We start from the raw sequence: 13971 nt of genomic DNA, 5'->3' as shown, positions 1-13971 counted from the left end.
GGACCATGGCAGGTTTGTTGGTTCAGCCGCGGGAAGTGAAGAATTGGTGATCACTGGTGTTTTGCTAATTGGGAGGCTGTTTCTAGTGAAGTCCCATAGGGGCCAGTACTGGACTCCCTAGATGGTTGAGCATCTCTTCTGAAATGAAGGGCCCATCATTGGAAAGTTTGCTGATGATATGAAGTTTGACTGGATACTTGATGGCAAGAGAAATACCTGTAGACTGCATGAAGCTACCAAATGGTCGGGTCAGGTGGGCAAAAAGGAAAATTGGCAAATCAAATTCGATTCGGGGAAGTTGTAAGGGTTTACGCATTGGGAAAGGCAAACAAAGCATGAGCTCACTTAACATAGAAACATAGAAAATAGGAGCAGGAGTAGGCCATTTGGCCCTTCGAGCCTGCACTACCTTTCAATATGATCATGGCTGATCATGCCAATCTCAGTATCCCATTCCCAGTTTTTCTCTTCATACCCCTTGATCCTTTTAGCTGCAAGGGCCATGTCTAGCTCGCTCTTGAATATATCTAACAAACTGGCCCTATAGCTCCCTGTGGGAGAGAATTCCACAGGTTCACAACTCTCTGAGTGAAGAAATCCTTCCTCTGCTCAGTCCTGAATGGCCTACCCCTTATTCTTAGACTGTGACCTCTTGTTCTGTACTTCCCCAACATCGGGAACATTCTTTCCACATCTAGCCTGTCCAGTCCCATCAGGATTTTATATGTTTCTATGATATCCCCCTCATTCTTCTGAATTCCAGCGAGTACAAGTCCAGTCGATCCGGTCTTTCCTCATGTGTCAGGGAACTGTTACTCATTACATGGCAGGATGATGAAACTTAAAAAGGAACACAGGCATCTGGCAACATCTGTGGAGAGAGAAACAGAGTTAATATTTCCAGCCCCATATGAGCCCTAGATTCACCTCTCTCTGATGAAGAAATTTCTCCTCATTTCAGTCCAAAAATGGCCTGCCGCATATCCTTAGACTGTAATCCCTGGTTCTGGATTCCCTGGTCATTGGGAACATCCTTCCTGTGTTTACCCTCTCTGGTCCTTTAAGATTTGTATAGGTTTTTGTAGAACTGGTGAAGAAGGATCACTGGACTCGAAACATCCACTCTGTTTTCTCTCCACAGATTCTGCCAGACCTGCTGAGTTTCTGCAACAATTTCTGTGTGTGTTTCAGATTTCCAGCATCCACAGTATTTTGCTTTCATCGAAGGTACAGAGGGAACTGGCAGTGTCTGTCTAGAGATCCCTGAAATGGCAGGGAAAAGCAATGAAGGACCCATGATATATTTGGAATATTTTCTGATAAAGTCCAAGGCCTAGAGTGTAAGAGTAGGTGGCTTTGCCAGAGCTGTATAATTTTCAAATTAGAGTACAGCTAGAATACTATGTACAGTTCTAATCAGACCATTACAATAAGGACTGATCACACTGGGCAGGTTACCAAAGTGATTTATAAGGATGAGCTCTGCAGAAAGAGTGGATAGGCTTGAGTTATCATCTTTGGACTAGAAGAGGCTGAGTGAGAGTGGGGAGGACTTTAAAACTATGCAAATACCAGATGGGCTGAATGGTAGCTTCTGAGAGCTCCCTCTGGGCACTCAAATGGCTGAGTCCGGAGATAAGGATAGCCATGGCAGGGGCTCCTTGCTATCACATAGCTGACGAGGAATCTGTCCCACTCTTACCGTCAGCCATTGACGTGTGTTGGAAGGATTTGCAAATTGATACTCAGCATGCTTGTGTGTCAAATACACCTTCTTTGTCTATCAAGACCTGGGGAGGGATTTGCACCTAGTGACAGGTACACTAGCCACTGCGTCACAAGATATCCAGGATGGAATGTATAGAAAGGCCATATTTCCATTAACAGAGAGGTCAATAACTGTAAGGCATAAGTCAGAGTTACCATAGGATCACCAAACCATAGGACTGCTGTCTCATTTTTTTTTTTAAATAATCTTTATTTTTACTTTGATTTCAATAATATACTTTATTTATGAAAATACCTTTATATAATAGTTACTAAAGCAGAAACAAACAAATATTGGGGGTTGATTCTATCCATAAAACAAACCAAAGGCATTTCTTACTTGAACCAGACTATATTTACACATATTCGAGACAGTGAGAGGGTCCAATAACTGAACAGACCCCCATTTACCTGAAGACCTCAGATGGTGGTCTTACCCCACTGCACCTCAGTAGCAGTTGCCCCAAGCTTTAGTGCGTCCCTCAGCACATAGTCCTGGACCTTGGAACGTGCCAGTCTGCAACACTCGGTTGAGGTTTACTCCTTACTCCGGAAAGACCAAAAAATTTCAGGGACAGACCAAAGCGTATCTTCCACTAAGTTTGTGGCTCTCCAGGTGCAATTGATGTTTGTCTCAGTGTGTGTCCCCCAAGAACAGACCGTAGAGCACAGAGTCCCATTTTTTGGAGCTGCTCAGGATGAACCTCGACAAAAAACACTGCACCTCTCTCCAGACTTCCTTTGCAAAGACACATTCTAGCAAAAGATGTGCGACAGTCTCTACCACCCCCATCGGCAGCTTTAGTGGCAGCGTCCTGTGGCACAGACACTGGGCGTACATGAACGATCTCACAGACAGACCCCTTCTCACCAAATGCCAAGCGATGTCTTGGTGCTTGTTGGAAAGTTCTGGTGATGAGGCATCCTGCTAAATAATAATCACAGGATGTGGTTATCACTGGCGAGGCCAACATGCATTGCCCATCCCTAATTGCCCAGATGGCAATTGAGAGTCAACCACATCAGTGTGGGAGAGACAATTAGAGAGAGACAGCTGGTGGTGTTTTAATCTGAGGGTCACCGTGCCTTAGGTGAGGGGGAGAGGTTGAGGAGGAGAGCCCTTCATGGTAACCCCAGCTAGTGTGGGAATTGTACCCGTCATATTGGCATCACAGGGCATTCTAAACCAGCTCTCCAGCCAAACTGGGGGAAAGATTAAAGGGGATTGTTTTAAAAAAAGTTTTACCCAGACAAGGTTAGGGTGGCACGGTGGCTCAGTGGTTAGCACTGCTTCCTCACAGCATCAGGGACCCAGGTTTGATTCCACTCTCGGGCACCTGTCTGTGTGGAGTTTGCACATTCTCCCTGTGTCTGCGTGGGTTTCCTTCAGGTGCTCTTGGTTCCTCCCACAGTCCAAAGATGTGCAGGTTAGGTGGATTGGCCGTGCTAAATTGCCCACAATATTCAGGGATGTGTAGATTGGGTGGGCTACAGAGGGATGCTCTGAGGTTTGGTGTGGACTTGTTGGGCCGAAGGGCCTGTTTCCACACTGTAGGGATTCTATGATTCTAACGTGGGAATCTGAAAGTCACTGCCCAGAAAGGTGGTAGAGATAGAAGTCTCCCACATGTTTAGAAATTAATTGGATATGCACTTGAGGTGCTAGAGCATTACAGACCAAGAACTAGAAACTGGGATTAGGCTGGATAATGCTTTTATTCACCAGAATTAGTGGAATGGTCTCTTTTTTCATCGAATTCCGTTTGAATACTGTATCTGTCTGCCTGTAGGAACCAAATGTGGCTGTAGAATTGGATAGTTTACTGTCCTTCATCTATTTGCCTCCAGACGATGCAGGGTCACTTGTCGTGAGAGTAATTGACTTTCTTTCCTGAAATGACAATGGCCACCAGATGTTGCAAAGTAGTCCAAGACAATAAAAAACAACGTAGTGAAACCGAACAGCGCAGCTACCAAATGACCCCAAAAGCTTAAGCCCCAGGTGAAAACTGGGCATGGAGAGGTTAAAATATGGACTGGTGAAGAACTTAACCAGTTCCAGAAGCTGGGCCTGATAATGTTAATTGAAGCCTGACTTAATGGCGTTGTGAGATTCTTAAGTTTGATGTCTGGTATAAAGGAAAGCAAATATCACGGGCAGAAGAGTAAAGGACTTGGTTCTGCCAGACCTCACATCTAAACCTCATGTGATCCTCCGATTTTAACCTTTGCCGTGGGCTCAGTCAGAGTAACCTCACTCCTACCGAACACTCTCTCACCGTTAACTTCGGTTTGAGATGGAGTGGGGCAGAGGGGGGTGTGGAATCATACCCAGCGTATTTAAAAGAAGCCCATTTTAAGGAATTTCTTCTCTCAGAGTGTAGTGAATCTGTGGAATTCTTGACTTCAGAGGGCTGGGGCATCAAATATATTTAATGCAGAGATATTAATCAGTAAGATTAATAAGCGATTAATTTGTAGTTATTAACAGTAAGGAAAGCGGATTTCAGGTTATCAGCCTCAAATCGCATAGCAGACTCAATGGGCTGAATGGCCTACTTCAGCTCCTATCCCTCATGATCTTAAAGTAACCCAGGGGTAACTGTTGGATTTTTTTTTTCTTTATTCATTCACGGGATGAGGGCGCCACTGGCCAGGCCAGCATTTATTGCCCGTCCCTAATTGCCCAGAGGGCAGTTAAGAGTCAACCACATTGTTATGGGTCTGGAGTCACATGTAGGCCAGACCAGGTAAGGATGGCAGTTTCCTTCCCTAAATGATGTTAGTGAGCCAGATGGATGAAAAGGATGAAACTTAAAACTCACTCCCAACTCCACTCTGACTACGCACGTGAACGTTGGGATTTATGTCAGGAATCAGCGATGGGTGGGAGACAGAGGCCTGAAAAATTGCAAGCACAAGCACATGTCAGGTCCTTGCACTGCAAGTGGAGACAAGATGCAAGCAAACCGCAACTAAATCATAACAGAACCTAACCGAAATAAACACGGTGGCCAGAAACCAACAAAAACAGTTCCTCAGCTATATTGAGAATAGACTCAGCTGTCAATAGCACAGCAAATACTAGCTGACATACTCGAAGTGTGGTGGAAAACGTACACAGCAGTTTACATTCAGTAACCTTCCTCTGAACTTCTCGTAACTGCAAGGATTTGAAGTCAAAATATCCTTTTGTTTGCTGAGGTGTACTTTTACAAAGACTTACATTTGCAATCTCAAGGGACTGTCTTATCATTAATGGCATAACCTAACAACAAACTTGCATTTATACAGCACTTTCCACATTCACTGGACATCCAACATACTTTACAATCATTGAAGCTCAGTATGTGATGTTGGGTTAGCTCAGTTAACTGGCTGGTTGAAGATGCCAAGCCTGAGGTTAACAGTGAAGGGTCCTCCTGCTCCATCTCTCCCCTTGTCAAAGGCTGCTGGTGACCTACAGGTTGAACAACCCACACTGTAGGGATTCTATACACAGAAATCAATTGATTCTTGGAATTGTCTTCCTTTCTTTCAGGTGGTGTGTCCCTCATCTCTCTCTAATGAGGGAACATCCTTTTATTTAGGTAACGCCACACCCAATATACACACAACAACCTCTTAACAGTCAGCAGTGTGTTTAACAGCCAGATCATCTGTATTCTTTGTGATGTTGATTGAGGGATTAGTTTTGGATAAGTCACTGGGGGAGTTCCAAAATAGTTGTCATAAGATCTCTGTGATGATGCTGTAACTTTAAGATGTTATTTTGTCCTGGTTTCTTTAAAGAGAGAGGTTGAACTAGAAGTGACGAGCTGGCTAGTTGAGACCACTTGAGTAAACAGCTTGGGAGGCCTTGGGTTTTTGTTGAACAGCCTGATTGGCTGTGGCCAGCTCTCACAGATCAGGATTTCTGGGATAGTAAGAACTGCCAATGCTGGAGTCAGAGATAACACAGTGTGGAACTGGAGGAACACAGCAGGCCGGGCAGCATCAGAGGAGCAGGAAAGATGATGTTTCAGGTCTGGACCCTACTTCAGAAATGAAAAGAAGAATTCTGAAGAAGGGTCCTGACCCGAAACATCAGCTTTCCTGCTCCTCAAGCTGCCTGACCTGCTGTGTTCCTCCAGCTCCACACTGTGTTATCTCAGGATTTCTGGGTTTTGGTTTTTCAGTGGCATCAGAAGCTATTGGGGTCTCGGCAGAATTGGAAGCTTCAGTGAATGTGTCCTGGCTGCTACTCTCTCTGAATTTTCTCTTGATGTTTCTTCCTCCTGGATTGGAGAACTGCATGTGAGAACCTGTGTCTAAATTTGTCTTTTTGCCAAGGGCTGTGTTTTTGTGGGATGTTACTATATTGGAAGTTAATTAGTAATAGTTACTGTATCTGTTATTTTGTTAAATTTTCCAATAGAGTTAAGTTATTCCAAATTCCTCTTTCTTTGGCTGTATTTTAATTATAGAGGTTAAATAAATTGTATTTTGTTGAGTAGCTTGACTAGCTGCATTGCATCTGGGACAGACACTTTATGTTTTGTGTTAAAGTAAGAAAAGGTTAGGGTCTCAGAACTGTGTCTGTGTGTTTCTGACATTTTCAGATTTACAATAATTGGTAAAGGAGGCAAAATGACGTGGAACCTTTCCCACATGCTGACTACCCAGTGCGCTGCCAGACAGTATGGTGGGGGAAGGGTGAATGGGAAAGGGGAATTAGACTGTGATCTGGAAAGGAATAGTGTGCAGGGTGACAGGGAGAAGGTTGGGAGAGTGGCACTAACTAAATTGCTCAGTGCGGAGAGAAGGCACAGGTACCAGGGGTCGAATAGCCTCCTTCTGTGCTGAGGCGATTTGGTGATGCCATGAGCAGAGGGGCTGTTATTCTCATGAGGCCCTTAAATATGATTGCATTTTCCCTCTCCTGCTCGACACCTAAGTGGTCCTAATCCAAATAAAACCGGGAGGATGGTGGCCTCCGAGCTATTATTTATCTCAGCCAAGATCACCAAGATCCAGCTCTCCAGTCATTCAGCTTATCATTATTTCGGAGCTGGCTGTGAACACATTGGATGCTGTTTTCCCTCAACTTCAACAGTGACACACTTGATTGGGTGTAAAGTACGATGGGACAATACTGAGATGTCAGAACGAACAGAGGGTGGCACTTGAATACGGAGGTGGAAGGCAAGGACTGGGGCACACCTACTGTGGTTCTGGGAGGGACAAGGAAGGGACGAAAACTAAAGTGTTAGAAGTAGAGTGGTTGAGGATTCTGTAAATTACAGTTGGAGGGGTGAGGGAGGAGGAATACCAGATTTGGGAAAGAGAGAGATATATCAGGACTGTTGCATACTCTGTCCTGATGGATAAAATGTACCAGTTGCAACATCAACTCTTATTTATACATTTGCCTACAGTTAAAATTTCACCACTAAGTCTACAGTCCTTTCTCAGCTGTTACCAGTCAGTTAAACACGAGAAAGATGGACTCATTCAAGACAACTGGCACGGTGGCTCAGTGGTTAGCACTGCTTTCTCACAGCATCAGGGACCCAGGTTTGATTCCACTCTCGGGCACCTGTCTGTGTGGAGTTTGCACATTCTCCCCCTGTCTGCGTGAGTTTCCTCTGGGTGATCTTGGTTCCTCCCACAGTCCAAAGATGTGCAGGTTAGGTGGATTGGCTGTGCTAAATTGCCCAAAGTATGCATGCTAGGTGGGTTAGCCATGGGAAATATAGGAGGTAGCGTAGGTTGTCCTTTGGAGGATAGGTGTGGGCCTGAATGGCCTGTTTCCACACTGTAGGGATTCTATACACCTGAATCAATTGACTCTTGGATTTGTCTTCCTTTCTTTCAGGTGGTATGTGCTATAATAGCAGGGAGCTTGCATTACCTCTTCCTAGCAGCATTCGCCTGGATGTTTTTGGAAGGACTGCACATTTTTCTCATCGTGAGAGACCTCCGGAGGGTGAACGTCTCTCAAAAAACAGTGATCAGGAACGTACATCTGTACACAGTTGGTTATGTGCTGCCCGCTGTTGTGCTGGGGATTTCTGCAGCTATCAACCCCAATGGTTTCGGTACATCACAACAGTGAGTATACAGGAATATAGCCTCAGGCCCTACACTGGATCCAATTAGCAATACTGCTATGTATAGTATTAGCAGTCAGATATTTTCATTGCTCTTAGCAAGCCTACATAGCCAGTTGCTAGGAAACAACAGTCACTATGGAGATATAATGGCCTACTGGTATTATTGCTGGACTGTTAATCCAGAGACCCAGGTAATGTTCTGGGCACCTGGGTTCAAATCCTGCCACGGCAGATGGTGGAATTTGATTCCAGTAAAAATTTAGTATTAAGAATCTAAGTGACCATGAATCCATTGTCTGTGGAAAGACCCCATCTGGTTCACTAATGTCCTTTAAGAAAGGAAGCTGCCTTTCCTGGTCTGGCCCCTATGTGACTCCAGATCCACAGCCAACATGCCTGACTCCTCACTGCCCTCTGGGCAATTAGGGATGGGCAACAAATGCTGGCCTAGCCATCGACACCCTCATGCAGTGAACGGAAAAAAAAATACCATTCGCAGCACTGCCTCAGGGCACTGGGACCATATTGCAGGTCCTGGGCCTGAGTCTGGTCCTACCATTGCTGGCCTTATGTGTGATGGGCTCCTAATTGCATGTTGTGGAGAGAGGACAGGGTTAAAATGCCTAATCTTCTGTTGGCAGCGTAGTGGTTGGAGAATCAATGACAGATCCTTGCTGCATGCTCTGAAGAAACACACTAGATCTTCTAACAGCCAACAAATTCCAAGGACAGGGCTGGAATTCGGTCCCTTGGGGGGGTGCCCCTAACCACAGTGGGTTCTAGCCCCCTCCTTAACTGCCCACTTTATGGGACCCAATTCGAGGTGGAGTGAGAAGTTTGAGTTTGGATCTTCTTGCCCAGAGGTTCAGCCTGATTGAGGGGTATAGATCGAAGAGTTCAAGTCCATGACATCCTGGGCTCTATAAATTCCTGACCTCCTCCTAGTTCACCACTGCTAAGGTCAGAGGAATCTGCCCTGACCTTTCAGGTCATGACCTTCCGTCAGAACATTTCTGCAGTGCCATTGGAACAGCTCGACCAGTCCTCCTTACATCTCCAACACAATCTCTGAGCAAGATGGATGAGAAACTTTCAGTTTCTCGACTAAGCATGGACAGCTTTCAGTGGCACGTGCCCCCATGAGATGGAGATAAGGCAGGGGAGCTCCAGGACTCAAAAACAGATGCATATTTACTCCAGCCTCCCCCTCAAAAATATAGCAGTCTTCATCTACACAACATGTTTAGCTCGCTCACAGCGTTAATTTAAGAGTAATTTGTATACAGCTCGGACTGTGGCTTTCACGTGGTGGAACCACACCTTGTAATGAGGGGTGTGTGTTTGTTGTTGAGACTATTTGGTGCTCCATTCTGGGTTTCACTTCTAGGATAACCTATTCTTTTGCTGCCTAGTGGTCTACTTGTGGTTAGCTACCTCTTAACACATTAAAGTCTTCAGCGCATGACGTACATGATTCAACCAGACGCTCAGGTTCTCCAGACATAAACTCCACTGCTCCCTTTTCCTTTCACTGAGCTCTGAGAGGAAACAAAAAAGATGGGTCCCTTTGACCTCTTCATTAACTTTATGCTGAATTGGACCTGTTTTTAAGCTGTGCTGACAACAACAAGTTCCACTTATGTAGCACCTTCTAATGCTGTACAACTTCTTGAGGCATTTCATTAGCACCATGTTCAAACAAAGACCGAGTCAGAGAAAAAGGCGAGCACTGATCTCCAAAGGCGTTTCTGCAGGTGTAAGTATTTAAGGAGCATTTGATAGGAGGAGAGAGGGGCAGAACAGTTTTAGAGCTGAGGGATTGGGTAGCCGGCACACAGCAGCCAATGATGGCGTGCTGGAAATTGGAGATGCAGGGGCATAAAAAATAGTAGCAGCAGGTTCATAGAGCCTCCTTTCCCAACTCATTTCAATCCCCTTTTCCACCTACTCCCCATGTCTATTGGTTGTCTGAAAGACCAGTCTTTTCCAATCTCTAATCCATTCAGTGATGCAGCATTCACAACTCAGTGGCTCAGAGGGTTAGCACTGCAGCAGCACAGCAACAGGGACCCAGCTTCAATTCCAGCCTTGGCTGACTGTCTGTGTGGGGTTTGTACATCCTCCCTGTGTCTGTGCAGTTTTCCTCTGGGTGATCCGGTTTCCTCCCAAGATGTGCAGGTTAGGTGGACTGACTGTGCTAAGTTCTCCTGAACTGTGGAGACAAGGTGGATTGGCCATGGGAAATGCAGCGTTAAAGGGTAGGGGGTTGGATCTGGTTGGGATGCTCTTCGTAGGGTAAGTGTGGACTCAATGGGGTGAATGGCCTGCTTCCTCACCGTATAGATTCTATGTCCATGGATTCACAGCGTTCTGATACAAGAAAGCCCCCTCATCCCGGCCCTAAATGGTCAAGCTGCCCATTCTGAGACTGTAGCCTTTCCATGTTCTCAATTCACCAGCCTTTCAGTCCCTACCCTGCCAGGTCCCATGTATGAGAGTGGAACACAGAGAAAGTATTCCCTGCAATACCTCTCCCACTTCCACAAGCAGGAAATGTAGAGAGAGGGTTTAATGGATCAGCAGACAAGCCTGTGAGGTATGCTGTGATAGATCATGTGACTGAGAATCTGCTAGGAGGTCAGAGCCAGAACAGACCTAGGCAGAGATACCCACTGCTAAATCATCATACAACAGAATCCTAATGGTGCAGAAAGAGGCCATTCAGCCCATCATGTCTGTACCAGCTGACTGTGCATTTATAACGTTGTGCCTTTTTCCCATAATCCTATACATTGTGTCTATTTAAAAAACCATCCAATGCCCCTCCTGAATACCTGAGTTGAACCTGCCTTCACCACATCTCCAGGCAGTGCATTCCAGACCCTAATTACTCACTGTGTTAAAGAGTTTTATCTTGCTTTGCATTTGCTTCTTTTGCAAAAGAAACTTGAAAACTGTGCCCCTTGATGCTTGATCAACTTCTCTAATTGCTCCTTATAACTGATGTGTTTGATCCCATCCATTCTTGTAAACCCCTTTTGAACTGTCTCCATTTCATTCACCTCACTCCCATATAATGTGACACCCATAATACTCCAGGTGAGGATTAAGCAGCATCTTATGTAAGTTAATCATAACCTCCCTCTTCTTTATTCAATGACGTATTTATAGCCCCTAGAATTCCTTCTTATTCATTTGTGGGACATGGGCATCGCTGGCTGGGTGAGCATTTATTGCCCATCCCTAGTTGCCCCTTGAGAAAGTTGTAATAAGCTGCCTTATAGAGTCATACAGTCATACAGCACAGAAACAGACTCTTCAATCCAACTCAATCATGCCGACCAAGTTTCCCAAACTAAACCAGTCCTACTTGCCTGCATTTGGCCCATATCCCTCTAAACCCCTCTTATTCATGTACCTGTTCAAATATCTTGAACATGTTGTAACTGTACCTGCATCTACCACTTCCTCTGTCAGTTCATTCCACATACGAACCACCCTCTGTGTGAAAATGTTGCCCCTCAGGTCCCTTTTAAATTTATCTCCTCTCACCTTAAAATTATGCCGTTTAGTTTTGAACTCCTTTATCGTAGGGAAAAGGCCCTTGTCATTCACCTCATCTATGCCCCTCATGATTATATATGTCTCTATAAGGTCACCTCTCAACCCCCTATGCTCCAGTGAAAAAAGTCCCAGCCTATCCAGCCTCTCCTTATAACACAAACCTTTCAGTGCCAGTAACATCCTGGTAAAGTTTTTCTGCGGCCTTTCCAAATTAATAAAGACCTTCCTAGAAAGCAGTCAATATTTTGGCCTCAACCACTTTCTGTGGCAGTGAATTCTGTAGGTTCACCACTCTCTGGGTGAAGAAATTTCTCCTCCTCTCAGTCCCAAAAGATTTATCCCTTATCCTTAAATTATGACCACTGGCTCTGGACATCCCCCACCAGCAGGAACATCCTTTCTGTATCTAACTTGTCTAGTCCTCTTAGAATTTTGTACGTTTCTACGAGATCCCCGTACTCCCTCATTCCAGAAAATACAATCAAAACTACCTCAATCTCTCCTCATGCTTCAGTCCTGGATTCCCAGGAATCAATTTGGTACATTCCCTCTATTGTAAGAGCATCCTTCCTCAGATGAGGAGACCAAAACAACACACAATATTCTAGGTGTGGCCTCACCAATGCCCTGTATAACTGCAGCAAGATATCCTTGTTCCTGTACTCGAACCCTCTCACTATAAAGACCAACAAACAGATTCCCTTCTTTTCTGCCCGCTGCATCTGTGTGCTTATATTCACTGGCTGGGGCATGAGGTCACTCCCTGAGATGGCAGGACTGCCTTAGATTGGGAAAACTGGGCCTTTATTCTCTACTGTCTCAAAGAGTGAGAGATCATCTCATTTAAACCCTCAAATTCCTTGAAGGGATAGACAGGGTTGACGTAGGTTAGATTGGTTGGCGAGTCCAGAACTGAGGTCACAATGCAAAAACAAAATGCCTGAGGACTGAGCTGAGGAGAAATGTTTGCTATGATTTACTGAAGTTGAAACACAGTCGCTAATAGTAGCTGCTCAAAAATCAATCAACCTCTTTCTTCTGGTGTCACTCTTGGTGTGTTTTTCGCTTTTCTTTGCGTTGCTATACCTGGTGACCACTTCCTCACACACTCTTATCATTGTTGGTGACTGTCTGTGCATCCCCTCTCTCCTGCAATTGTTAATCAATACTATTTAATAAAACATCTTGGAGTTTAGTTTGAGCTCACGGTGAAACAGGAATCTTCATAAACAGAGGGATAAGGGCTAGATCACTTCATCCTCAAAGCATTGACTTGGAAGAGAAAACAAAAAAACGCAGTAACTTCTCCATGGCTAGTTCACATGTCATGTGAAGGTATGATCATACATAACATTTTGTTCCATTTTAATTAAAAATAAAAATATTTTATTAGCCTTGGAGGTTGAAGGGTGACCTTATAGAGGTTTACAAAATCTTGAGGGGTAGAGATAAGATGAATGGTAGGCGTCTTTTCCCGAGGGTGGGGGATCTCATAAGAAGGGGGCGTATTTTTAAGGTGAGAGGAGAAAGAGTTAAAAAAAGACATGAGGGTCAATTTCTGTACACAGAGTGGTTTGTGTGTGGCATGAACTTCCAGAGGAAGTGGTGGATGTGGGCACAGTTACAACGTTTAAAAGACATTCAGATAAGAATATGAATAGGAAAGGTTTGGAGGTATATGGACCAGGAGCAGACAGGTTGGACTAGTTTAGTTTGGGATTATGGTCAGCATGGACTGATTGGACCAAAGGGTCTGTTTCCATGCTGTATAACTCTACGACCCTATTTAAGGAAACTAAATAAAACTTTAAAGCCCTTAATATATGGTGCAAGTGTGCAAATCACTGAACACATGTACCAACAAAGAAATCAAAAAGTCCAAAGAAGTGTTGCCCTTAATCTCAAGGAGTGAGCTAATTTCAAAAATGCAAATATTCTGTACAATAATGTAGGAAAATGATTTTCTCTAACAGGGACATGAAGAACAAAGGGATTGGCAGGGATGATGTTTACCCTGGCAGGGGGGCAATCTAGGACAGAGAACCACAGTCTAAGGAGACATTTAGGAGTGAGATGTGGAGTAAGTTCCATCATAACGTCAGGAGTAGGGGATGTTCACCGATGATTGCATAATGTTCAGCACCATTCGTGACTCCTCAGATACTGAAGCAGTCCATGCTCAAATGCAAAGAGATCTGGACAATATCCGGGCTTGGGCTGACAAGTGCAAGTAACCTGTGTGCCGCACAAATGACCATCCCCACGCAGAGACAATCACCTTGCTGCCTCATGATGTTCAAAAGTGCGACCATCACTGAATTCCCCACTATCAACATCCTTGGGATTACCATTGATCTGAACTCAATTAGATTTGCCATATAAATACAGTGGCTATAGGCCAGAGACTAGGAATATTGTGGTGAATAACTCACCTCGTGGCACCCCAAAGCCTATCCATCATCTACAAGGCACAAGTTGGGATTGCTTTGGAATACTCCCCATTTGCCTGGATGGGTGCAGCTTCAACAACACTCAAGAAGCTTGA

General features: G+C 44.7%; 1 protein-coding gene across 1 annotated transcript in view; it reads left to right on the top strand.

The window, feature by feature from the left end:
- The window catches only part of LOC109920932 (adhesion G protein-coupled receptor E3-like), a 66763-nt gene that overhangs the window by 26630 nt on the left and 26162 nt on the right, over positions 1–13971 (top strand). Inside the window, exon 8 of the mRNA XM_048617834.1 lies at positions 7625–7860. Coding sequence (XP_048473791.1) covers positions 7625–7860 — 236 coding nt within the window. The remainder of the gene's footprint in view (positions 1–7624; positions 7861–13971) is intronic.

This window comes from Rhincodon typus, chromosome 38 (assembly GCF_021869965.1).
Source record: "Rhincodon typus isolate 14 chromosome 38, sRhiTyp1.1, whole genome shotgun sequence".
Taxonomy (NCBI): Eukaryota; Metazoa; Chordata; class Chondrichthyes; order Orectolobiformes; family Rhincodontidae; genus Rhincodon; species Rhincodon typus.
Note: the sequence above shows the minus strand (reverse complement) of the source record. Positions and strands in the feature narration are given on the sequence as shown.